The sequence below is a fragment of the Triturus cristatus genome, chromosome 7, assembly GCF_964204655.1.
Source record: "Triturus cristatus chromosome 7, aTriCri1.1, whole genome shotgun sequence".
Taxonomy (NCBI): Eukaryota; Metazoa; Chordata; class Amphibia; order Caudata; family Salamandridae; genus Triturus; species Triturus cristatus.
In genome coordinates this window covers 375,962,433-375,989,684 of record NC_140590.1, presented here as the reverse complement: position 1 = coordinate 375,989,684, position 27,252 = coordinate 375,962,433, and the positions used below count along the sequence as shown (strand labels likewise).

The 27,252-nt window shown below is 48.5% G+C and overlaps 1 protein-coding gene across 1 annotated transcript in view; it reads left to right on the top strand.

Annotated features, from left to right (window-relative positions):
• Positions 1–27,252, top strand: part of LOC146809714 (sacsin-like) — a 406,589-nt gene that overhangs the window by 298,731 nt on the left and 80,606 nt on the right. The window contains 1 exon segment of the mRNA XM_085616554.1: positions 25,548–26,970. Within this exon segment, the coding sequence (XP_085472680.1) occupies positions 25,548–26,970 (1,423 nt within the window).

Below are 27,252 nucleotides of genomic sequence, written 5' to 3'. Positions count from 1 at the left end.
CTCATGTGAGTCAAATATTGGCCCCCTTGTACCGGGTCACGCGTAAAAAGAATGCATTTGAATGGGATAAACCACAGCAAGATGCGTTTAGTCTGGCAAAAGAGGCAATTCAACATGCTCTGGATTTATGGCCTGTACGTAATGGTGACGTGGATTTGAATGTGTCTGTACAGGGCCTTTATGCAAATTGGAGTTTGTGGCAGAAACAAGGCAGGAGTAAAGTACCGTTAGGTTTTTGGACCAAAAAGTTACCTGATGCTGGTGAACGTTACACACCCTTTGAGAAACAGTTACTTGCTTGTTATTGGGCTCTGGTGGATACCGAGCAATTGACTTTGGAACATGATATAGTTCTGCGTCCGGAAATTCCTATCATGCAGTGGGTTCTGAGTTCGCCGAAAACTCACCGAATTGGACACGCTCAAGAGGCGAGTGTGATTAAATGGAAATGGTATATACAAGACAGGGCACGTGTGGGCCCGAAAGGAGTTGCTTCTTTACATGAGCAGGTGGCGCGAGTGCCATCGACTGAGACTGAGAGTGAATGTTCCGTACCTTTAGCACAGGAGTCTCCTGTCAAGTGGGGTAAGCCTTTTGATGATTTGTCCGCAGCGGAAAGAAACCATGTTTGGTTCACTGATGGTTCAGCGAGGTTTATAGGGATGACACGGCACTGGAAAGCGGTGTCCTATAATCCGATCACACAGAAATTGTTGAGCACAACTGGTGAAGGTAAAAGCAGCCAATTTGCCGAGCTTTACGCTGTTTACCAAGTTTTGAAACAAGAGTTACCTGGTACATGTCATATTTTCACTGATTCTTGGTCTACTGCCAATGGACTGGCTGTTTGGTTGCCAACTTGGCATTCCCATAATTGGAAGTTACATTCCAAAGAATTATGGGGAAAAGAGTTATGGCAAGAAATTTGGGAGATGCTCCCACAGAGTACTGTTACAATCTTCCATGTGGACGCTCACACCCCGATAGATTCTCTTGACAAATTTTTTCATAACATTGCAGATGAGAAGTCTAAAATTGCTGAGGCAGTGGTGGACAGGCAAGATTCTGATATTGCGGGATTGGCGAAATGGGCACACCAGAAGGCAGGACATTTTGGAGAGAAGGCCACTAGCAGGTGGGCTGCTGATCGAGGAATTTATATTCCCTTAGATTTAATCAAAAATGTTATTTTACACTGCCCCGTTTGTCAGCATATCAGACGGCGTAAGGTGCCCCAAATTGTTAAAGGTCATTTACATCGCGGCAAATTGCCCGCTCAAATTTGGCAGATCGATTACATTGGTCCACTTCCCATGAGTAGGAATTGTCAATATGTTTGCACTATTGTTGATACATACAGTGGCCTGCTGGTAGCCCTTCCCTGTAAGCAAGCTACCCAATTGAATACCATTAAAACATTAGAATTAATTATGATGTACTATGGTGTGCCATTCCAAATTCAATCTGATAATGCATCCCATTTTCGTGGAAGATTGGTACAGGAGTTCTGTGCGGAAAACAATATTGAATGGATATTCCATATCCCCTACTACCCACAGGCCTCGGGCCTGGTAGAGAGATTGAATGGCCTGCTAAAGGACCAGCTGCGTAAGTTAACGGATGACAAGTATAAAAATTGGCGAGACTTTTTGCCCCAAGCACTATTGATTTTGAATAATCGTCCTTTTTTAAATGCTGAATCTCCACTCATGCGTTTGTTTCCCCCGAATGCTGAGGCTATGCCTAATGAAATCAGAGAAACTGTGATGTATTGGGAAATTACTCCCGGAGCTTTGGCTCCATGTAGAGCGACCCCAGGGTCGGCAGGTTTAGACTTGCATGCTATGGATGACATTGTTATAAAAAGTAGAGATCGAGTCATCATAGAGACAGGTGTTGGTGTTCAGATACCATCTGGAAATTTCGGATTGATCGCCCCTAGATCGGGGCTGGCTGTAAAAGGCATTCAGGTGCTTGGAGGAATTATCGACAGTGATTATCAGGGAGAGATTAAGGTGCTCCTGCTGAATAGCAGTGAGGTTGACTTACTGATACATCGCACTGACCGAGTGGCTCAATTACTCATAATGCCTGTTTTCAGTGGTGTATTAATGAAAGGCACTGCTCCAACGTTGCTAACTGTACGTGGCCAGAAAGGTTTTGGCTCCACGGATAATCCTGGGGCCAGAGTTTGGGTGCAGTCGCCTAAGAATCCCCCTGAACAAGCAGAGGTCATTGCCACCGGTCAGGATAATACCATTTTGGTTATGAGACCAGGGAAAGATAGCTGGGAAGCGGTCCCGGCTGATAAATGTTATTTACGAGAATGATTAATGCCTGTATTTGGTTCTCTTTCAGATCATTCTTTGGATTGTTGCTGCAGGATATGTCGGAGCCGGACTGTTTTCGGACTGGTACGACGAGAAAGGAGGGATCCTATCGACCCGGGATGAACTGGGAACCCGAGTGTTGCGTTCCTTCGCTGCATGGGATTCATCATCGAACTTTTGGACCGCACTTGCTAAGAGGGTGACTGACGCCCCTCACTTCTGTTTGACACCGATGAGATCTGTACATGATATTCTGGCGACCTGCCTGGTTGCTGTCCCCGCCTCATTGGAAACTTTAACTCATATTTTTAATGTCTCGAAGGCCCGTCCCAATATTCTCCTGGGTGATTTTGCTACCCATGTATATTGCCCCCTATGTATTGAATTGCCGAACGAGCAACCCCCCATCCAGTCCCAAATACTTACTTATAATATCAAACAAGGTGATTTGTCCTTCTTTCTTACGTGTAATCCTAGTGCGATCTCTGAATGTCTGCGCCTAAAACTAAAAGGCGCCACTTCGTTTACAACTCACGAACGGACTTTGTGCTTTCAAAGGACACCGACCACATGTGTTTCAGTTCAGAACAATATGACTTGTAATAGTTTGGTAGTTACCCCCAGTCACTATCGCACGATGTTACTACCTGCCGGATGGCTTTTCTCATGTGGTAATACTTCCTGGCCATTTGTCCCTGCAAACATTTCCGGAGGCCCTTGTGCCATTACGAGACTCAGTTTGTTGATGTTCGCATCGCATCCGAATGCCAACTCTCGTGTGCTTCGAGATACTGTAATGTTACAGGAGGATTGTGACCCATCTTTGCATTTATATTCCAAGTCTGAATACCTTAGCTTAGCTGTTTCAATTATTGGTGTTCCTGCTTTGGCGGTTTATAATGCCAAATCTATTGGGAAAATGGCCTGCTGGATGGTGAAATCTATTAATCATACTTCTACAATTTTGTCTGACATGCTATTAGACGCCCAGGGTGAACGTAGGGCCATTTTGCAAAATAGAGCAGCTATTGATTATCTTTTGCTTAAACATGGACATGATTGCTCGGACTTCGAAGGTCTCTGTTGTTTTAACTTGTCTGACCATACACAATCCATTCGTGCTCACATCGACAAGTTGCGTGACTTAACAGAAGAAGTTAGAAAACACATTGACCAGGGCTGGTTTGACTGGCTCTTTAATTGGTTACCTGATATACACGTGCTACGCCAAATATTAGGTGGTATTTTGATTGCTGTTGTTGTTTTGATTTCTATCTGTTGCTTTATTCAGTGTATTCCTTCATTATTTCAATTCTGCACACTTGGTACTAGACATAGATCAGTTAGCTTTGTTTCATATTATTCTTCCACAGATGTTAGCTCCATTTAATGAATGTATAATAGACTGAAGTCAAGGGTGAAATGTACTGCTCGATTTTTCCGGTCTTATTGTGTTGAAGGGTGATTTAGGTGACTTCAGTCTCTTCCCATTCAAGTCTAAGGGTTAGAGTAGTGTATAGAGCCTATTTATTAGGCACTTCGACATGATCCTGTGTTCTTCCCCATAGATCAGGGTTTGCATATACATCCTAGGGGATAGATTCGTTAGCATTAGGGGTAATCTGTTCTGTAGTGAGGGTATTTCATGGAGCCGTGCTGAATTCAGGCCTGGTAGGCCTTAAACGGGAGAGACTCCATCTTTCCTCCTGCTCTGGCAGCTCGGGATGTTTCTAGGTCATAGGCAGTGTTTTAGTTAGGAGGTGTTATTCGCTTGGAGAGAACCGGTTCAGGCCGGCCCTTATCGAAGGATTGTATTTTTCTTCATGCCGAAGACACTACATCAGGCCGGCCGGCTGGGAACGTGTCCTTGGCACGGGGAGGTACAAGAATTTGGTGGGCGGCAGGTTACGGGCTGGAATTTTCCATGAGGAAATGCACGTCTATATTAGTAAAAGTTTGAGGCAGATACTGGCACTTGCTTCTAGTCCATGGGCGGCACCTGGCCGTTAGTAGTAAAGCTGCTACTTATTCCAGGGAAGACAGATGACAAACTTGGAGGTGGAGAAAAACCGAGAAATAGATATTCCAAAGAGAAGAGAGTAGCCGATGAGGAAGAGGTCCCAGTGACTCGGAGAGGGAGACGGGAGTAAACCCGTGATTGCGGAGGTGTGACTTCCAGGCGAAGCCGAGGCGCAGACGAGAAGGGAACCTAGATGACCATTGAGTGCAGGCTACATACGACCAAGGTGATGTCAACCCCTTACTATTAGAGTGTACAACTCAATCTTTCACTTTTCTTTGCAGGTTATGTGATGTATTATGTTCCGTGAGTGTGTATGTAATAACTAAATAAAGTAGTAAAGCAATATGTGCTACGTGTTCTTGTGTAAGAGGGTAACCTATTCTTCTAGTCAGCTGTGACTTGACATGGACAGATGTTAATCCTGATCAGGTAGGTGGTAACTGAATAAGGGAGAAAGGAGCCCTTCGAACTGGGGAACAAGTTGTGCTCAACTAGCTGTCTTTGTGTGATCTGATATATAGTAACACTGATTCCCTTGTTGTATGTCGTGGTAATTATAGGATGAACTCGTGTTAAGGCTGCCGTCTGGGCAGGAAGTCCTGGGTCCGTTTGGGACCGCGAGGCTGTGACTGCCGTCTGGGCAGGAAGTCTGTGGCTGCCGTCTGGGCAGGAAGTCCTGGGTCCGTTTGGGACCGCGAGGCTGTGACTTGTCTAAGGCTGCCGTCTGGGCAGGAAGTCCTGGATCCGTTTGGGACCGCGAGGCTGTGACTGCCGTCTGGGCAGGAAGTCTGTGGCTGCCGTCTGGGCAGGAAGTCCTGGGTCCGTTTGGGACCGCGAGGCTGTGACTTGTCTAAGGCTGCCGTCTGGGCAGGAAGTCCTGGGTCCGTTTGGGACCGCGAGGCTGTGGCTGCCGTCTGGGCAGGAAGTCCTGGGTCCATTTGGGACCGCGAGGCTGTGGCTGCCGTCTGGGCAGGAAGTCCTGGGTCCATTTGGGACCGCGAGGCTGTGACTGCCGTCTGGGCAGGAAGTCTGTGGCTGCCGTCTGGGCAGGAAGTCCTGGGTCCGTTTGGGACCGCGAGGCTGTGACTTGTAGGTCTTGGTATATATAGTAGGAATTCCCTGTCCTTAGGTGGTACATATATGTGGTTATTTAGGTGTGAATAGGCCCTAGGGAGGGGGTAACGTTCTGGTTTGGGTTAGAGAGGCTCTGCTGAGCGGGTTCTATCTGATCCGAAAACCCAAGCAGAACAGCACGTTTACACATATTTTATGGGCCTGCCCCTCCATACAACACTATTGGAAGGAAGTCACCCGCCAGATGGCACGGGCCACCGGGAAGTCGGTGGTCCCCTCCCTTAAGTTATGTCTCCTGAACGTGTGGGAGGATACGGACCTTACCCCAGCGGAGCAGGAGTGGGCGGCGTTGGGTTGGGCCCTAGCTAAGAGAAACATTGCCCAGAAATGGGGGGTGGCTGCTTTGCCGTCCTTGAGCGCCTGGGCCAAAGATATGGATTTCTCGATGGTGGCGGAGAAAACGGTTTATAAGGGTAGAGGGTGCCCCTAAAAATGGGAACATAAATGGGGACGGTGGAATAAATATCGGGGGGACATTTGTATATCTCCCACGATGGAACTCCGGCGTGAGAGACAGGCTCTAATGGATAATTTGGGAACAGAGGGAAAGTCCGGAGCCTTGGGAGACACTTAAGCATGCACTATGGGAATCTGAGCCCCTGGGACTTGGGCGAGTCGGTGGGTTGTCTGTATGGCGCTCTATGTTGGGTTGGTCTCTGAGCAAAATTACCCTTGATGTGATGTTGATTTTGTCTGGTGCCCTTACATATACCTTGTATACTTACAGTCTGGGCTGGGGTCGTGACTGCTGTAACTGCTGCAGAGTTAATGTTAATAAAAAGTTTATAAAAAAAAAAAAAACTTGAGTCAACATGGCATACATCCCTGCATGCCATGCTCACCAACCACTGCCTGTGGCATAGGTAAGTCACCCCTCTAGCAGGCCTCACATCCCTAAGGTAGGGTGCACTATACCACAGGTGAGGGCACAGCTGCATGAGCAGTGTGCCCCTACAGTGTCCTTTCCATTCACAGACATTGTAAGTGCAGTGGAGCCATATGGAGTACATGAGCTGGGTATTTGCCGTTACGTAAAGGTCCACCTGACCGTGACTGGCTCCAACACCAAAAAGTACCCCTGCATCTTCAGCCCTCCGGTCTTGGGGAGCTCAACCTACGGCACCATGACCTCCCCCAGCCCTCCAACTTAGCTGCCCAGCTGGTGATTCCCTTCAGCCAGCCTCCTGGTCCGAGCGTGAAGCCTCTTTGTGTGACCAACAACCTCCATTAAAACGCATTGGGCGCCCAACGCTGATTTTGCACTCTGCCCCTGTGCCGCTGTCGGTGTGGCTTTAGTGCTGCCTGTGGCCAACTCTGTGGTGATCTTAACCCCTGTGGCCAGTGCCCTGAAACCACAGGTACTTACCTGCAAGCCGTGCCTCTTCGAGGTGCCCCCAGCTTCCATTAAATTACATAGGGCTCAGTGACCCCTGCACCCGTCCGCCCCAGTGCCACTGGTGGTGCAGTACCTACCTGAAAATTAACCTTGCCAAGTGTTGGTGAAAACCCACCCGAGACTGGGATTGTAAGTCGAAAAATCACCTGTTCATGCATAACATTGTATTTCTCCGTAGGATTTAATTGCATTTACAAAAGCTATTGCATACAAAAGTCTGTTTTTATTGCAAAGTTCTACTGTGCTAGTCTGATCCTACAAAAATAATTCCAATACTGTAAAGCATTTTCTACTGCCTTGCAAAACAATTCTTACTATACTTGAACAGTTTTACTACTGTTGAAGCAATTACTGATCTACAACTAAGTTCCTCTAGGTACGTAACACTACCCTCTGATAACCTTACCTGCTCGATCACACTACCACAAATAGAGCTTTTAGTATTATCTACTTGAGCCTCTGTAAGCCTGTGGGGATTCACTGGACTCTGTGCACCCTATACCTTACATTGCTATAGTATATCCAGAGCCAGCTTCCTCCATTGGTGGATCGCCTGTGGGGAACTAAAACCCAGAATTGCCTTTAGAACGACTCATTTTTAAATTGCCAATTTTTTCTAAATTCTTAAAAGTCTTGTTATGGTAAGTTGGGTAAGTCCCGTTTTACCCTTAACAACATACTGTAGTTAAGGGTAAAAGTACTTAGATTTTTTTTTTAGGCCTATTAAAAAGATCCCAGCTATAAGTAAATGTTGGATACAGAGAATATGGTTGTGGGTCTCGACCTAACCCCTTACCTCCATCTCAAGATGGTAGAGTTAAGGACTCTCTGTAAACTGAAAAAAATCAAAACTGGTTTCAACCCTACCAAGATGTGGCTCCAGGACCTCTTGGCAGAGTATGCCCAGAAACACCCAAGTGAAGAAGAGGAGAACCTCCCAGAAGAAGAAACCAGGGATGAGGAGGACCTTTCCCAGTCTCCTCACCTAGTCCCAGAAGAGAGGGTTCCTGTACCCCTCTACCCTAAAGTAGTGCCAAGGTGACCTAGATCCCACATAGGTGGGAGAGGCATCCCTCACACTCTCAATGAGGAAGACATTCTACTAACCAGGTTGACTAAGAGACTACCCGTAGAGGATGAGCTCTTAGAATTAGAAGAAAGCAGAGGTGGGTCTAGCGCCCATAAATGGAGGCAGAAACCTTATACCTAGGGACAGAGATCATTCTTATGACCCCCCTAAAATCCCCAAAGGGATTGTCCACAAATATGATGAAGGTGATGAAATCACCAAATGGTTCACAGCCTTTTAGAGGGCCTGTGGAATGCGAAAAGTGAAGAAGTCACACTGGATAGCATTACTTTAGGAACTGTTCACTGGTCGTGGACTGACTCCTGACCCTTACTGGGGCAGATGCTGAGTCCTATGACCTCATGAAGGGCACCCTGATTGAGTGCTTTGAACTAACAACTGAGGAGTATAGATTTAGATTCAGGCGGGCTCACAAAACCTCAAGTCAGTCCTGGGTTGACTTCATAGACTACTCAGTAAAACACCAGATGGTTGGTTAACAGGAAGTGATGTGCATGATTATGATAGGTTTTATAATTTCTTTATGAAAGAGCACAAGTTAAGTAATTGCACTAATGAAAAGGTGCGTCAGTGTCTGTTGGACCTAGGTCTAATTTCTCCCTAAGAATTGGGAAAGAAGCCAGTCCACTGAGTCGAGACTACGATGAACCAAACTACCACTGGGGGTGACCAAAAGAAAGGATTTACAAAACCTCACCAGGGGAAAGGGGTGATCCCCCTAAAGATAAAATCTAAGAGACTTCTAAAGGCCCCCAAAAACCTGCACAGGAGGGTGGCCCCCCAGAAGTCTTCCCTGCCCAATGGTGGGTACAAGGGTAAACATTTTGATCCTCTGAAGGCCTGGTATCACATCTGTAAGAAGTTAGGATAACAAACTGGAGATTCTGCCTGTCCCAAAAAAAATACCCCTAGTTCCCCTCCAGTTAGCACTGGTGTGGCAAATCTCCAGATGGGATCAGAAGTGTACCCAGAGCAAATCAGGGTTTACACTGTGGCAACTTTAGTCTCTGATGGCGGGGTAGATTTTGCCACTTTAGCTGTCTGGCCCACTAACTTAAAAAAGTGTCAGCAGTTACCATTGATTAATGGGACTGGAGTAGATGCCCTGGGGGATACAGGTGCCAGTGTCACCATGGTGAGAGATACAATGGTTTCCCCAGGACAATACCTGGCTGGAAAAACCTATCTAGTCACTAACGCTGACAGTGTCACCACAGACCATACAATGGTTATGGTAACATTAGATGGGGAGGGGTTACTGGCCTGAAACAGGTAGTGGTCTCTCCAAGGCTCCCAGTGTCCTGTCTGCTTGGAAACGATCTGGAGACCCCAGCATTGGCTGAGGCAGAGCTAAAAAACAATGCAACCATGCTGGAACACCCTGAGATACTGTGTGTGAAAACCAGAGCACAGAGCCTATCACAGGGTGAAAAGGAAGTGTTGTAGCTTGAAAAGATGGCCCAACCTTCCAAGTGGAAAGGTAAGAAGACTAGGGGACCACCTTCTGAATAGAAAAAAGCTCAGGACCTCTCTTCCAGGGAGAGGACTTGTCAACCCAAGGGGGAACTGAGCCTATGAAACTTGAACCTTACCAGGTTGAGCTCCTGGGAAAGGCTTGTCAGCCATTTCTACTGGCCACAGACGTCCCAGAAGTCACGGAGTTTGTCAGCTCCTGTGTCACCTGTCAAGCTAGTGGCAAAACAGGAGGACACCCAAAGCCCCCCCTAATTCAACTACTAGTGGCTGGGGTTCCCTTTGCAAGGATGGGTGTGGGCATAGTGGGTCCACTTGAGCCCCCCACAGCATCAGGAAACAAATGCATACTGGTAGTAGTGGACCATGCTACCCGGTATCCTGAGACAATTCCCCTTAAGTCTACTACAGCCCCTGCAGTAGCCAAAGCCTTCATTGGTGTCTTTACCAGGGTAGGGTTTCCTAAGGAGTTGGTTTCAGGTAGAGGTACAAACTCCATGTCTGCTTAGCTGAAACGCATGTGGAATGAGTGTGGAGTGAACAACAAGTTCACCACACCTTACTATCCACAAACCAATGGCCTTGTTGAAAGATTAAACAAGACATTGAAAGGGATGATGATGGGACTCTCTGAAAAACTCAGAAGGAGATGGGATGTCCTTTTGCCATGCCTGCTTTTTAACTCCAGGAAGGTGCCTCAGAATGGAGTAGGGTTTTCCCACTTTGAACTTCTGTTTGGCCACCCTGTCTTGTGAAGGAATGTTGGGAGAAGTATCTCCAAGAACCTAAGCAGGATATTGTGGACTATGCCCTAGTCCTGCGTTTCAGAATAGCAGAGTAAGTGGAAAAAGCTTCCAAAAACCGTGAGGCCGTCCAAGAGCTTCAGAAGCTCTGGTATGACCAAAAGACTGCACTGGTGGAGTTCCAACCAGGGCAGAAGGTGTGGGTTTTGGAGCATTTGGCACTAAGGGCCCTTACCCCATCTTAGAAAATAACAGTGAGGTCACATACCTGGTGGACCTGGGCACTAGCAAGACACCCAAAAGGGTGATCCATTTGAACCAAATGTTTCTGTGACAGGGCCGATGTGACCATGCTGATGGTCACTGATGAAGATCAGGAGACAGAGAGTGAACCTCTGCCTGACCACTTCTCTTACAGTCCTAAAGATGGGTCAGTTGATGGAGTTATCTACGCAGAAACCCTCACTGCCCAACAGCAGGCTGACTGCAGGCCTGTCCTGCAACATTATGCCGAGATCTTCTCCTTACCCCCTGGACAGACACACTGGTGTACTCATGATATGAACATCAGGGGCTGCTTACCTGTCAAGACAAATATCTATCTGCAGTCTGACCAATTTAAGAAGATTTTCAAGAATAAAGTAAGCAAGATGCTGGAGTTAGGGGTTATTGAACCCTCTAATAGTCCCTGGGCCAGACAAGTGGTCTTGGTCACAAAACCTCACCCACAGGGTGGAAAGAGGGAACTGAAGCTCTGTGTGGACTACAGAGGTACCAATGATGTCACTAAGACAGATGCTCATCCTATTCCTATGGCTGATGAGCTGATAGACAAATTCGCAACAGCCAAATTTCTCAGTACCTTTGCCTTAACTGCAGGGTATTGGCAGATTGGCGAGCCCTAGGAGATCTGAATCTTCTAGGGCCCGCCAATCTGCCAATACCCTGCAGTTAAGTGCAGAAAACAGCATTCAACTGTTGGTGAATCAAGTCCTTGCTGGGTTGAAGACCTTTAGTGCAGCATATCTCAATGATATTGCTACTTTTGGCTCCTCCCGGCAGGGTCGCCTGGTCCACCTGGTGAAGGTTTTATAGGCTCTGTAATCTGCAGGCCTAACTATCAAAGCATCCAAGTGCTAGACAGGGCAAGTTATTGAGCTAGGGATAGGAGCGGTTCTATCCCAGACCAACTATGATGGCCAGGACCAGACTGTTTCTTTTGTAAGCAAGAGGTTACTCCCCAGGGAACAGCGTTGAAATGCCATTTAGAGGGAGGCCTTTGCTGTGGTTTGGTCCCTGAAGAGGTTGAGACCATACCTGTTTGGTACTCACGTTCTTATTCAAACTGACTGCGGACCTCTCAGATGACTAATGCAGATGAAAGATGAGAACCCCAAACTGTTGAGGTGGTCCACCTCCCTACAGGGAATGACTTTGCAGTGGACCACAGACCTGTGACTGCCCATGCCATTGCAGATGGACTTTCTAGGTTCTTCCAGTTAAGCAATGAATACTCTCTTGGGAAAGGTTACTCTCATCCTCTTTTGTTTGGAGGGGGAGGGTTTTTGTGTAGGAAGATGCCCCTTTTTGCATGGTTACCCCCCACTTTTTCCCTGATAACAGATGCACTTTGACTGAGTCTGCCCTGGGTCCCTGCCAATCAGTTTCCCAGGGCATGTGTTCTTTCCCAAAACAGTACCTTTGTTTTCACAATTGACTCACCTCTGGCTCACATGTAAGTCCCAGTGGTACTAAGGGTCTTGTGACTAGAGAGGGTTTCTGAGGGAGGCGCAATACATGCTGCAGCCCTTCGAGACCCCAGCACCAAATACACGCAAACTGCCATTGCAGACTGTGTGTTCTGGTACAGACAAAACTTAAGTGTCGACATGGCACAAATCCCTGTGTTTCATGCCCACATCCACTGCCTGTGGCATAGGCTTGTCACTCCCTAGGCCTCACAGCCCCAAGGCAGGGTGCACTATATCACAGGTGACGGCACAGCTGCATGAGCAATGTGCCCCTACAGTGTCTGTGCCACTTACAGACATTATAAGTGCATAAGTGCCCTATCGAGTACATAGTCTGGGAGTTTGTCGTTACAAACTCCATGATGGCTTTACTGAATGCTAAGGAGTTTGGTATTAAACTCCTCAACATACTAAACCCACACTGATGCCAGAGTTGGATTTATTACAAAATATACTCAGAGGGCATCTTAGTGATGCCCCTTGAAAAGCGACCAACTCCCTCATGTCCAGCTTACTGATCTGCACCAGCCTGTCATATACAGACATGTTTCTGACCCACTGAGGCGGGATCCCTTGCTCTCTCGTAGGTCAGGGACAAAGGCTGCTTGGGGTAGAGGTGCTTCACAGCTACCCCCAAGCAGGAACAGCATTCAGGGCAGTGAGCCTCAAAGGCTGTCTGCCCTTTGACATGCTAGCCTGGGCCTCTCCAGATAGTGGAGATGCCTACCCCCATGACCAGGCCCCACTTTTGGCGGCAAGATCGGCAGGAAAATTAATAGTCAGGAAAGGCATGTCCCCTCTTTACCAGGACCAGCCCTAAGGTTCCCTGGACCGAGGTGACCCCTTCCTTAGGAAATCCTCCATCTTGAATGGAAAGATTCTACCCAATCAGGTTAGGGGTACGCCCCCTCCCAAAAGGGAGTCCCCGCAACTCTCTAAATTCTGTATTTAGGGGCACCCCGAACCCTGATCCTCAGATTCCTGTCACCTAAGAAGAAGATAGATGAAAACAAGACAACACCTACTGCCTTGTCCCCATCCCTACCGGCCTGGCTCCTGCTTCTCGAGCCTGTGAAGTTGACGATGCATGTCCTGTGGCCAGCAACTTCCAAGAACCCTAGGAAGACTTCTACTCTTCATTAAAGACCAGATCTCTGGGGGCGTGGCTTGGCCGGCTGCAAGATGGCCGCACTCTAAGTGGGCCCTGCCGGCCAAGCGAATAATCCGCCATCATCCTGCAGACCACCTCTCCCCACCTGCTGCCAAACCGCCTTTTCAGGAACCGGCGCCGCCCGGGACATCGATTGCTCCCGCCTCCCGTAGCCACCTGTGGGCCAAGATGTGCCGCCCGGCTGTCGCGCTGGGCCCACGCCTCGAGGCCGCTCCGGACCAGCTTTTCTTCTTCGGCTGCATGGCCGGGCTCGGGGAGCTCCGCATCGCCCGCTGGGTGCCAACGCACCATCTTCGGCCTGCTCCGGGGAGTGGCCTTGCCGCAGCGGTCCGTTCTGGCGAGGTTGGGGGCCCATGGACTGTGTCGCTCGGCCCAGGCCTTTGCAATCAGGGCGCCTTCCCCTACTCTTCCGCGCCGCATACCCCGGCGGCGGGAGGTGCCCAGGCCTTGTGGTCTCAGTGGCACGCCCCGGCGTCTCCTCGTTAGTGGGTGCGCTCCTGGCTGAAACTGGCAAACTTCCTACTACCAGGCGCTTTCCCTCCGCGCTTGGCCCTGCCGGCGTATCCTGCACCTACAAGTCTACCACCCCTGATCACCACTGCCCTCTGCGCTGCTGCCTTGGCGACTGCCTGGCTCTGGTGCCCTTGGTCTGCTGTGGAGCGCCGCCTTGTCCCGGTGGGCCCGCCTCCTGGCCCCGAGCTGGGCATGAGGCCCGCTGCTCCGCGCTGTGCGGCCTTCGCGGTGGAATACTGGTGCCGCCATCACAGCCACACCGCCCGCTGCTGTTCCCCTCATTGGAGCCTGCATTTCTGGATCCGCCGGTCCTGAGACAACCTGGGGGCCTGTGCGGAGTCTGCTGATACCTGTGGCCCGCTCCGTGGTGCTGGCCCCTGCCGCCCTGGTTGGTGTGCCGAGGTGGGCCTTCCTCGCGGCCTCCCGCACGGCCCCTCCCTTCCAGCTCCCCGGCTCAGCTCTGTCTTCGCTGCCCTGGCTGGGCAGACCGCCGGCTGCTTGCCTGGTCACTGTGGGCGGCCTCCTGTATGCGCCTTCCAGCCCCCCTGGGTGCCATATTGACTCTCCCCTGGCTGTGCTACCCTCACAACGCCAACTCCAATGGCTGTGCTCCACTACTGCTGCCCCCAGTGCTCCTGACCGGCGAAGGCCGACTGCAGCTGCCCTCTAGGCATCACTGCTCCTGGTGGGTGCTCCTTGGTCATCCACGCCTGCTCCGGGGTGGTGGCCCCCCTGCTGTGCTTCTGTCTGTTGACTCCATAGGTCGTTCCCCCTTCTCTCTCCCCTGGCGGAATTGATAGTTCACCATGGGGAGGACGGACCCAAAGCAGCCAAAAGTTGCTTTCGACCAGCGCATATTGACCCGCCAGGATGACGCTGATTCGGACGGAGGCGACGGGCCGGCCTCCATGGATGCACATCCTGCCCGTGATGACGACCTGAAGGCTATCATGATTGATGTTAAATCGACGGTCACGGGCATTGCTTCCCAATTGGACCAACTCTCCGCCCGTCTGGACTCGGTAAAGGCCTGTGTTGACTTCCACGACTCTCGCCTCCTCCATGTCGAGTCCAGGATCTCCGACTCCGAGGACGCTGCCACCCGGGATCATCACAAACTGGCGCAGATGGACAAACTTCTAGAGGTTATCCGCAATAAGAATGAGGACTTAGAGGCACACTCCCGTCGGAGTAACCTCCGTATTACCGGTGTACCGGAGTCAACGAACATTTCCAGCATGGAGGATTTTGTAGAACAACTAGCCAAGGAACTTTTCGTTGACGTTCTGTCTTCCATCTACATCGTTGAACGCACCCACCGTTCCCTCGGCCCCGCCCATGTTCACGTCATTGCCAGCCCGGATCTGGTGCCCCCAGATTTGGGGTTTTGGACTGCACTGTATCCAGTATGGGCTCAGTTGGATGGGGGCCGCTCTACTGCAATCTCTTCTCACTGATAATGCGCTATATGACGTTTGGCGCCACTCCCGGCCTGAGGCCCGCGAGGGCACATGTGTGACTGGTGCTCGTGGCTGCTGGTCTCGCATCGATCTCTGGATCGCTTCTCCTGACGTCCTCACATGGCTCTCCTCCGCAACCAATATGGCTCGCTCATGTTCTGACCATGCTCGGTCCAAATTTTTATTGCGGCTCCCCCCGAACGCCCTCAGAGATGCCGTCTTCTGTGACGAAATCCAAACGGCGATCACTAACTACTTCGATCTAAACACGGGATCCGTGGAATCCGCATCTACCCTCTGGGAGGGCTTTAAAACAGTAATTTGTGGAGAATGCCTCTCTAAACAAGCCGGGGTTCTCCGCTCCATCCGCTCCTCGCTGGACAAACTGGAAACCGAAATCAAGGATCTTGACGCTGCTCAGGCTGCCAACCCCAGTTCGGAGATCCTCGCGAACCTGCGGGCGAAACACACGGAATTCACTGAGGAGGCGTACCGGGAGCTCTCCTTCCTAGGCAGGGAGGCCCGGGCGCGTCGTTTCGGCGAGGGCGACAGGCCGGGCAAGACCCTGGCCAATCTTTTGCGCCCCTCTCGTTCTGCATCGTACATCACGGCTCTTCAGGATGGCGGTCCTCATAGGACCACATCTCCCGTGGAAATTAAACTTTACGGACTACTACTCACAACTTTACTCCCCATGCCCCCCTCTGGCGCGCGAGGCTTTCGAACAATATTTCGACACCATCTCGCTCGTTTGGCTTGAGGACCATCATCGTGAATACCTGGACGAGCCTTTCTCCAAGGCGGAGATATTGGCCGCCATCAATAGTTTACCTAGCGACAAGGCCCCGAGTCTCGACGGTTTCCCCGGCTCGTTTTACAAGACATTCGCTCAGCTCCTGGTGCCACACCTGGCCGCCATGTATAACGACTCCTTTGACACAAGCTCATTCCCCGCCTCCCTCCGGGAGGCCATGCTCACGCTTTTGTTCAAGCCAGACAAACTCGCTGATTGTCGGGATTCCTATCGCCCCCTCTCCTTAATTAATATTGACAATAAGATCTTGGCGAAGTTGCTGGCCTCTCGTTTACTCCCCCTTATGGCTCTCATCGCCCTCCCCGACCAGTCGTGCTTCATACATGGTCGCGCCACTTTTCAAAATCTTAGGACCATTTTCTCGGTGCTTCATCAAATCAACCCCGGTCTCCCTGCAGTGGCAGCTCTGCTCCATGCCATGAAGGCATTCGATACGCTTGAGTGGACTTTTTTGTTTTTCCTCCTGTCACCTCTTGGTTTCAGCACCTTTTTTATCCGCAAAATCTCCCTTTTCTACACCAGTCCCTCCGCACGCCTTCGGATCAACGGACAGATGTCGGATCCCATCGCGATTGGGCGTTGCACGCGGCAGGGCTGCCCACTCTCCCCCATGCTCTTCGCTATCGCGATGGAGCCACTGGCTGCCAGACTCCGGCAACACCACACTCAGCGGGGCATAGGTTTCACGACCCGGTCTCTTCTCGTCTCTATGTACGTGGACAACATTACGTTGTATGTCTGACACCCTCAGGATAACCTCAGCCCCCTAGTGTGGGAAGTCATTAGATTTGGCAGACTCTCGGGCATTCAGGTCAACTGGAAAAAGTCAACTTTATTCCCTCTCACGGATGCCACTAAGTCATTCATTCCTGATTTCCCCTTCGTATGGGCTTCCCGTCCTACCCGCTATCTGGGAATATGGCTTAGTATGGACTTAGATGACCTCTGGTGGGCCAATTTCGGTCGTGCAGTGGACTGGCTAGAGTCAAAAATTCCGCATTGGAACCGACTCCCCCTGTCCCTCGCGGGCTGCATTGCCATTGCAAAGATTGTGGTGCTCCCGAAGTTTCTTTACCTGTTCTTGAACATCCCCATTCCGCTAACAGCCCACGTTTTTCGCAGGCTGCGCTCTCTCATCATCTCCCTCGTCTGGGCCGGCAAGCAACCCAGGATTGCCTACGACATCCTTACCCTCCCTATGTCCGCGCGCGGTATTGGTGCTCCTGATTTCAAACTATATGCTCTCAGTGCTCAGACGAGCTTCTTGCATTTCTGGGTCCACCCTGCTCCATATTAGCCGCACGTCGCCATCGAGGCTGACCTCGCGGCCCCTTGGCCTTTGTCCACCGCCTTGTTCGCGCCAGCTAGGCACCCAAGGGGTGAGGTTGACACGGTCGAGCCCCTGCGCTGGGCTTGGCAGGGGCTGTGCCGCCTCTCCAATGTCCCCACGCTTTCGGCTTCCCACATGCCGATTGTGCAACACCCTTCCTTTCCCCCTATGCAACCGACGGGCATGTTCAAACTCGACGCCCGCCTGGGACTGACCAGGCTGACCTAGCACTTCTACTCCCTCCCGACCTCCTCCGGCCCGATGGACACCCTGCTTTTTTTTCAGCTCCGGGCCATATGTAGGGAGCTCCACCCAACATTTCCTCAACCCCCGCCTTCGCTGCCCGCTTTAGACTTCATTTACACCTCCCTTGCTCCCCGTAAGCTTGTAACAAAATTATATACCCTGTCGCTGTTGGCCTCCTCCACCTCGACTGAGCGCGCACGGGCGGCATGGGGTGCGGACCTTGGTGCTGACATTCCCCAAGCTGACTGGCTTTACTGCTGTAATCAGACCAGGAAACTGTCCCCCCAACTACCGCCTCCGTCTTATATATTTCAAATTTTTACACTGACTCCCATTCTCTCAGCCTCCACCCTCCGCCACAATCATCTCGAGATTAGATTACGGCAATGCGCTGTATCTTGGTCTGTCTCAGAAGTTGCTTAGCAAGCTGCAGGTCCTGCAGAATGATGCTGCCAGGCTGATTTTCTCCCTGCCGAGGACTTCCCATGCAACTCCTCTCCTTCAGAAGCTGCACTGGTTGCCCATGAAGTTCAGGGTTCAATTTAAATGTCTCTGTATGGCCCACAAGGCTCTCTTTGGCAAAGCCCCAGAGTACATCAAGCGGCGCCTGAGGAGATATGTTCCTGCCAGAACCTTACGCTCAGGTCAGGCCTACAATCTGTCTCAACCCAGGTTTAAACTAAAGACCAAAGGTGGCAATGCCTTGTCGGTGATTCTGCCACAACTTTGGAATGAGCTACCGGCCAAGCTAAAGGAGGATTCACAACTACTTTCCTTCAGGAAAAGACTTAAGACGTTCCTTTTCACAAAAGCTATATCCTTGGCCTAGTCAGAACTGGTATGGGATTTTGGAGTGACTGTACGTTGTGTTCTTTCTGTTTTAAAGCGCTTAGAGACCGGCGGTGATAGGCGCTATACAAAACTTTTTTAACATAACATAACACGGGCTATATCGTACCCCCGCCCAGCTACACAGGATTGGACTGATACCTAACGACCATTGCATGCACTGCTCTGCCCCGCTGCGGACTTTACCCACCTTGCCTGGCTGTGCCCTGGGTTGTTGGCCTTCTGGCTGGAGGTCTGCTCCGCCATCTCCGATATTACCTCCACTCGGGTTGCCCCTGACCCCCGCTGTGCTTGCTGGGATTTGTCAAGTTTCGTCCAGATGCCTATCGCCGATTGACGGCTATGCTGTTGGTCCTCGCGAGGCGCAGGGTGGCTATGTGTTGGGTACGCAGACCGGCACCCAAGTTCGCCCACTGGCTTGAGGACGCCTCGAGATGTCAGACCCTCTTATCTGAGTTTTGGGACTTGCTGCCCACCCGGTCATGACCACCTGATCTATGGGAACCCCTGTTGACATATCTCCACTCCCGACCCCACCCGAGCTGCGCTGCCTCTCCAGTGCTCCCCGGCGACACTACGCCCGCGGCAGCCGCCGGTGCTGGTCAGTGACCCCTCCCTCCCGGTCTCCATCCTCCCGCTGGTCGGGCCTTGTTGCTTCCCCACAGGGCCTCGTAACCCTCAGGGTCTTTTTGTTTTCTCCTTCCTTTTTGTTCATGTCGACCTTGATCCAACAGGTTAAATGCTCATTTCGTGCTGCACTGTTCTTACACCTGTTGTAACTTGCTGGGACCAGCCTCTTTGGTGGAATATATTACAGTGATGTACTAAATGTAACCTTTTTCTGTGGAAGCAGTCAATAAAGCTTTTTGAAAAATAAAAAAAATAAAAAAGACCAGATCTCTGGAGAACAGTGGCCCTGTCCAGAAAAACACCATATTCAAGGATTCCAGATCCAGGCGGATCCACGACTCCTGCCCACTCAGCACCCGATGCCCATGGCCTGAGTTTAAGTGGCTCGCCTGTCCAGTGAAATCTCCCTGGCAAACCTGACCCTGACCTTGTCTCCATCGGTGGCTGACCCCCAACGAATTCGCCTGCAGCCTTTACACGAAGGGTCCTCCTGACAGCTACTGGCTCCAACTCAGAAGATCTAACACCAAAAGGTACCCCTGCATCCTCAGCCCTCCAGCCTTGGGGAGCTCAACCGACGCTGCCTCGACCTCCCCAAGCCCTTCAACTTACCTGCCCAGCCAGTGGTCACCTTCAGCCAGCCTCCGGGTCCAAGCCTGCAGACTTTGTGTGACACCGACAACGTCCATTCGAGCGCATTGGGCGGCCGACGCTGATTTTGCACCCTGCACCTGGACGCTCCTGTGTCGCTGGTGGTGTAGCTTTGGTGCAGCCTTGTGCCCCCTCCTCAATCTTAACCTCGGGCCTGTGCCCTGAAACCGTGCCTCTTCGAGGTGCCCCCAGCCTCCATTGATTTACATTGGGCCCAGTGACCTCTACAACCCCAGTGATGCTGGTGGTGCAGTACCTACCTGAAACTGAACCTTGCCCAGTGTTGGTCAAAACCCCCGGAGACTGAGATTGTATGTCAAATACTCACCTGTTAATGCATAACCTTGCATTCCTCCAATAGAATTTCATTGCATTTACAAAACGTATTGCATAAAAAAGTCTTATCTGTTTTTATTTCAAAGTTCTACTGTGGTAATCTGATTCTACAAAAGTAATTCCAATACTATAAAGCATTTTCTACTGCCTTGCAAAACAATCCTTACTGTACTTGAAAAGTGTTACTACTGTTGAAGCTACTACTGACCTGCAACTGAATTCCCCTTGGGTCTAGAAATAAAATAACAGAATAATAACTTTTTTCTACAAAACATTTGGTCTGGATTCAGTCTTTGAGTGTGTGCTTTCATTTCTTGCCTGAGTGTGTACAACAAATGCTTAACACTACCCTCTGAAAAGCCTAACTGCTCAACCACAGTACCACAAATAGAGCTTTTAGTATTACCTACTTGAGCCTTTGTAAGCCTTTGAGGATTCACTGGACTCTGTGCACACTATACCTTACTTTAGTCTAGTATATAGATAGCGAGCTTCCTACACCATGCATCACACATGGAACGCCTCAGTAGCGCAAAGTAACGCAAGTCAGTGTTAAGCGATGACTTGTGTGACTTCTTGGGAAAATCACATACAAAGCCACGCAAATCTGATTTGCAAGACATTGTAAACCACAAATAACATTTTGTGTCATAGCTGAGCCAAAAAATTGGCACATTCACACTGCAAAATTTTTGTAAATCTGTCCCACTGCATCAACCTCATTTATCTTATTCTGGACAACAGTAGCCCCAGATCTCTATCTTCACATTGGTGATAAAGCTTCAAAGTCAAGTTGTAATGTGTGTGATATCACAGCAAGGCAGGACACCTCTAATTACTGATGTATACAAAGGAAATTACCTGGCTGCTCTCATCATGCACCCAGGATGCCCTGAACACTCCTTGGCAGCAATGACTGTTCTTTGATGCCGCTTGTCACTCACGCTGGGGCTGTAAAATGCACAGTTGGAATGGTGTTTTTATCTGAGGAATGCTGTTGTAAACATCACTCCTGTCTATTCATTTTAGTAAAGGAGTGGGGTTCACTTGGCGAGCAAGATGGGGAGAAAGGGTGGGGAGGAAACGGAAACGAGGTGCATTTTGTATACTGTACAACCTAGTCATGTGCTATGACCCCCAAAAGAGAGAGTTCCAGGGACTCGCTACGCCATCATTGTCTCCAGTGATACTATATAACACTGGGGTTCCGCTCTCATTGGCACTTACATTCTAGGGCATCACTGGAAACCCTTTGGTGGAAAACATCCCCCTTTTTAGGTCGAGCATTCGAGACCTCTTGTATATACTTTAGTATAAACTTATATGTGTATGTACTTTGAGGGCTCTGGAAATCAGCCTTAGGACTTGTCTCCTTCCGCTTAGCAACTTTTTCTTCTGTTCAACTGCCTCTATTTACCTGTCTTGATAGAAAACCACCAGTAGAGGTCAGTAAAATACTAGAATTGCTTTCTGCTTATTCAGCTGCCTCTATTTAACTGTCTTGATGAAAGAAAACAGCCAGCAGAGGCCAGTAAAATACCAGAATTGCTTTCTGCTGAGGGACTTCCTTTTTTAAATTTTTCTAGCAACTGCCTCTATTTAAACTTTCTTCATAGAAAACGACCAGCAGAGATCAGTAAAATACCAAAATCACTTTAGCATTCTCTAGATTCCAGTCCTTAGAAATTGTCTTCCACGAGCACCCATAGACAATAAAAAAAATTCAAATCTTGTATTTTCAGTGATATGACCACCGAAGGCCCTGATTTTATAGGATAAAAGAGCTTTTGACTATACAATTTCCAGCTGAAAGGCAAATTTTCTCTCCATGTGTTCCCATACCTGTTGTGTCACGCAGTTTGGTGCTTACTTTCCCTCAATGTTAAACAATAGTAGATGTTTCAGCACCCAGGATAATGTGCTGCATAGCTAAATACATATAAGGTCCCAAAGGTGAGACCGATTGCATTGCAAATGTTTGCAAAAGGCTAGTATTTTATCTTGATGATATTTCCCTATATATAAACAGTGTGGGAGCGGTACTTGCAGTATCGTCTAAAGACCTCCCCAAGCAGGGACCCGCCCTGTACCGGCCTTCCTCTACACGGATGATGCTCTTCTTATAGCACACACCCATTAGCCCTCCAGACACTGCTCACAAGTTTTTCCGAATACATGCAGACTCTTGGTCTCTCAGGGAATAAATCCAAAACCTGTGTTATGAAATGTGGGAGTAACACAACTAACTGTCCACCCATGAAAATACACAGTGCATCTATTGATTTTACTAATACTTTTTACTATTTGGGGATTTTATTAAAAAAGAGGGCTTATGGAACAAGGCTATTGCAACAGGAAACTACAATTTAACAAAGCTTGTATGGCCCTCAGGTGGTTTGCCAGACTATTGGGTTCTAACCCACCAAAGTTGATGATGACGATCTACAAAGCTAAATGTCTCAGTGTTGCTCTGGACGCGGCGGGTGTGTGGGGACACAAGAAATGAAGTGACATACAACTGATAGAGAATGAATTCCTTATGTATCTTCTTGCAACTCCTAAAAGTGCCCCAGTTTACGTATGTCATGCCAAACTTGAATGAAGGTAGATTTATACCGCGCAAACTTAGCCCAATGGGCGTCAAGGCGCCTAACAAATAAAACTGACTGGGACAAACAGGAGAGCTTACTGGTAGGCCTTTATAAAATACAAGGTTTTAAGAGCTTTCCTAAACAAGGCCAGAGAGGGTAGTGACTTAATCTCCAGGGGGAGACCATTCCAGAGTAGAGGAGCGACAATGGAAAAGGCTCTACTCCCCCATCTGGTCTTTTTAAAGCGAGGAACTACCAACTGGTTAGAGTCTGAAGATCGCAAACGCCTACTAGGAATGTATCGGGTAAGCAGTGACCCCAAAGCATTTGAGGGGCCAGCCTGCAAGGCTCTGTAGGTGAGGCAGAGAAGTTTAAAAGAAATTCTAAAATTGATAGGAAGCCAGTGCAGGTTCTTCCTGGCCAGCGTTGCCGAGGAGTCCCTAGGAAGTGCTAAGACGAATCTGGCAGCAGCGTTCTGCACCACCTGCAGACGCTGTATAAGATATTTATTGGACTCCGCATATAATGCATTACAGCAATCTAATCTGGAGCCCACAAGGGCAGTCACTGTCTGTTTACGTGCGTGCGGGGACAGATAGTGAAGGATTCGTTTCAGAGTTTTAATGACTCCCCAACACGTGGCCACAGTCCTGTTAATCTGACAGTTCATGGCGAGTGAAGTATCAAAGATGACACCAAGATTCCTAGCCGTAGAAGAAGGAGTAGGGCAAGTTCCGAGGGACGGAGGCCACCACTCATTGGACCAGATGTCTTGATCCTTGCCGAAAACCAGAACCTCAGTTTTATCGGCATTAAGTTTCAAAGAATTTAGTACCATCCACTCAGCTACCATCTGCATACAGGACCTAAAACTAGAAGCAGAGACACTAGCAGAGTGGCTTAGGGACACCATAATTTGCGTGTCATCAGCATAAGACACTACCTCCATCCCCTGCGATCTTACTAATCTAGCAAGGGGGGCCACATAAAAATTAAATAGGGTCGGACTTAAGGCCGAACCCTGGGGCACTCCACATTGCAAAGATTTAGCAGGGGAGAGGAACTCACCCAGCAGAACTCTTTGCTCTCTAAGATGTAGAAAAGAGTCAAGGAGACTGAGAGCCTGTCCTGCCACACCTGCCTCCCTCAGCCGAGATGTTAAGGTAGAGGGAGACAGGGTATCGAACGCTGCAGTCAGATCCAGCAAGACTAGAATCGTCGTCTGACCAAGATCGACTTTGCGACGGATGTTATCAGTCACCATAGTCAGGGCGGACTCAGTACTATGGGATTTCCTGAATCCGTGCTGAGAGCTATCCAAGAACTCAGAGGAGTCAAGGAAGGTGGATAGATGAGAATTTAAGTGAGCTTCAAGCATCTTTGCAGGGGCGGGCAACAAGGAGATGGGCCTAAAATTCTTCAGCACTCCAGGATCAAGGGAAGATTTTTTTAGGTGGGGTTTCACTATGGCCTTTTTCCAGACCATTGGGAAAATGCCCTGAGTCAAAGCCCCATTCATAACTGCCAATAACGGAGGCAGAAGAGTTTCCCCGCACTCCCTTAGAACTTTCAACGGACAAGGGTCTACAGGGGAGGCTGACTTAGTCATATCAAGCAGCGAATTAAGCCCCTCAGGAGAAAGTAACGGAAACTGGAGCCCCATTTATTGCGGACCTAATAATGTTACAGACTATTTTACTGTGGCATAAAGTATGGACATCTGAACATACTGATTTAAATCGTGCCATAATCAGGGATTGCCTCAACTCAAGCATATACCAGCGTATGCCGTGGCTCAATTATATTAAACGTTTGTGTAACGACCTAGGTCACCTTGAGTATTTCAATAAGCCAGAAACACTTGATCTGATTAGTAGAAAATCTTTAAAAAACTAAGTCATGACACAACTGGAAACCCAGAGGCTGACAACTGAAACTTCCAAACCTAGTGTTTTGAAAAATCAACAGATTTTAACCACTTTTGATATGCAACCTTACCTTAAAGCAGTTTTAAATGCAAGACACAGGTTTGTTCTGACTCGTTTAAGACTGGACATTTTCCATCGACTGGTTAGTTTTCCGAATATGACTGACTTGTCTATAACTTTATCTAATTGTCGCTGTGATGATGCAATGGCACAGAATACTATGCATGTGTTGCTTTTTGTACGTTTTATAATGACCTGAGGAAGCAATATATTACACCTGTCATAAGGCCGCTAGACTTTACCCAGTGTCGACCCTCATATCAATATATACAATATTTGCCTTCCTTGGAGGTCTGCTGTAGTGTGGCATCCTTTTTATGGGCTGTTTTTTTATGTGAGAAAGAACATTTCCCTAATTTTCCAATAGTGAAGGGATACAGGGAGCAGGTGTATTATGATCCTAGGATAAGCAACCTGTTCACATGCTACGTTCTGTGTTTCTACGTCAGTACAACAGATACAGACTTATTTATGTGTGCTAGGGTAGGTGGGGAGTGCATGGCGGACTCAATATGAGGTCTTTGTCCTCCCTCTGAACCCTGGCCACACCTAACTATAGTTTACGATCCTAAAGTCGTTTTGCGCCCATAGTTTTTCCTTATTGGATGTACTATGAACTCAGGGGAAATAACTCAATTGGAAGTGATTATTCTTTTAACCTATTTTTAATTTTGAATTATTGCACACTGGTATATTGCTATATCCTCTATTGATTATAAATTGTTTTATCCAGCATTTTATTGCATATTTATGAACATATTATGAATAGTTGCTATGAATGTATTTTTTATGCTTTTTACATATTGCTTTTGTGGATGGCTATCGGCCTACGAATAAAGTTTTTGAATTGATTATACAGTTTGTTGTAGAGTGGCATTATCTCTTGGGCAGGACTATCACTATTCTCTATTACATGAAATGTATGGAGCACTATTAAAATTCCAGTTTTGTGTTGATATCAAAGGCATTTATGTCCCAGTAAAGGTTTTTGTTTGCTGCACTCACACTCTCTTACATTGAATCCTCAGATCTTCCAGAGGTGTTCAGTGGTGGACACATTGGAATGCTAGATCCGCAAAGGACAGTCTTTGATGATGGAGGCTTCATTTGGAACCTGCAGGACGAGGAGGACAGGAAGGAGGTTGAATCACTCTCAGACCAATTTCTCCCCTTCATGGATGTTTTAAGCACCATTGACAATGGTAATTGGGACAACATTAAGCAGACTGGCTACTTCAAGGGCACGCTCTTCCGTTTTCCACTGCGGTCAAGTCCTTCTGACATATCTGACAACCTTTACAGTACAGAAAGGGTTACTGAGCTATTTGAGTGCTTCAGTAAGGATGCTAGTATTAGCCTTCTCTTTCTTCGGAATGTCACTCATGTGTCATTGAGAATTATTGGCCATGATGGTGCAGTGAAAGACATACTGACTACCCGCATGGATGTTCATTGTGATGTAGCTCTAAAGAATATCAGTTGCACTTCCTCCAAGCTAATCACTTCGATGAAAGTGAAGACCTCTACTCTGAATAGCTTTGGTAGACCTGATGAAGTCTGTAAATGGCTTGTCATTGGTAGCACAATCAAAGATGGAAATTTTGAGGTCTTGGAAGACCTTGCAAAGAAATTAAACAATATTCCCACGATTGGCCTCGCATATTGCCTACTTGAAGAGGGTGGAAATTCCTGTGGTGGGCGTCTCAGCTGCTTCCTGCCGCTCCCAGACAGAGAAGAAAATAGGACTGGTCTCCCGATCATAATCAATGCCAGCTTTGACCTGACTGATGACAGAAGAAGCATAAAATGGGTGGAAGTAGATCAACAACACAATGACGCGGCCCAGTGGAACCATCTGCTGGTAGAGCAGATCTTACCTCTCGTCTATTGCCAGGCAGTCCAGGCAGCTGTGTCTTTGGTAAGGTCTTTGGATGGTTCAAGTTCTTTGGCCTATGGCATTTGGCCAGACCCAAATCAGACCGTGCACAAAGAGAAGTGGCAAAGGCTGACTGAAAACATTGCCAAATACCTGCTTCAGATGGACGTGCTATATTCGGCTGCTGATAGTTCCATGTGGTTGAAAGCAACTGAAGCAGTTTTCTTACCTGACTTGCAGAACGATGACATACAGCAAGCCTTGGAAGAACTCCTTCTGCATGTTGGAGAACCTCTTGTCAAGGTCCCAGGACACATTTTGAGTACACTTTTGTTGGCTTCCAACAAGCTCAGAATGGTGACCCCTTTATTCATCCGAGGGGTCTTACGACAAAACTCCTGGAATGGGCTCTCAAGCAGACGGAAGCTATTGATATTGGAGTATGTGATCAGTGACGAACAATACAGAGATCTCCAGGATCTCCAGCTCTTACCTCTGTCTGATGGAAACTTCATTAGCTTTCTGGAGGCTGAGAGTGACGAAAAGGCCTTCATCGACAGTTCTAAATATCCAAGGTTAGTAGCTTGACACTACCTTTTACTATATTCTCATCATATTCACTTAAAATGTAATGTGGGATCTCGTAGACTATCTGATTAAGAATGGATGGCTCACCATTCCATTCGCCACATTCGATCACTGTTTTACTGAACCCAATATTGCTCATCAATTGTATAAATGTTTGGGACATTGTGATCATTTGACATTTTCATTGTATTATTGGATGTTGATGCCAACATTCATAGCTAGTCTGATTCTTTCATGGTATATTTATCAACCTTCCAGCCACTTTCTTA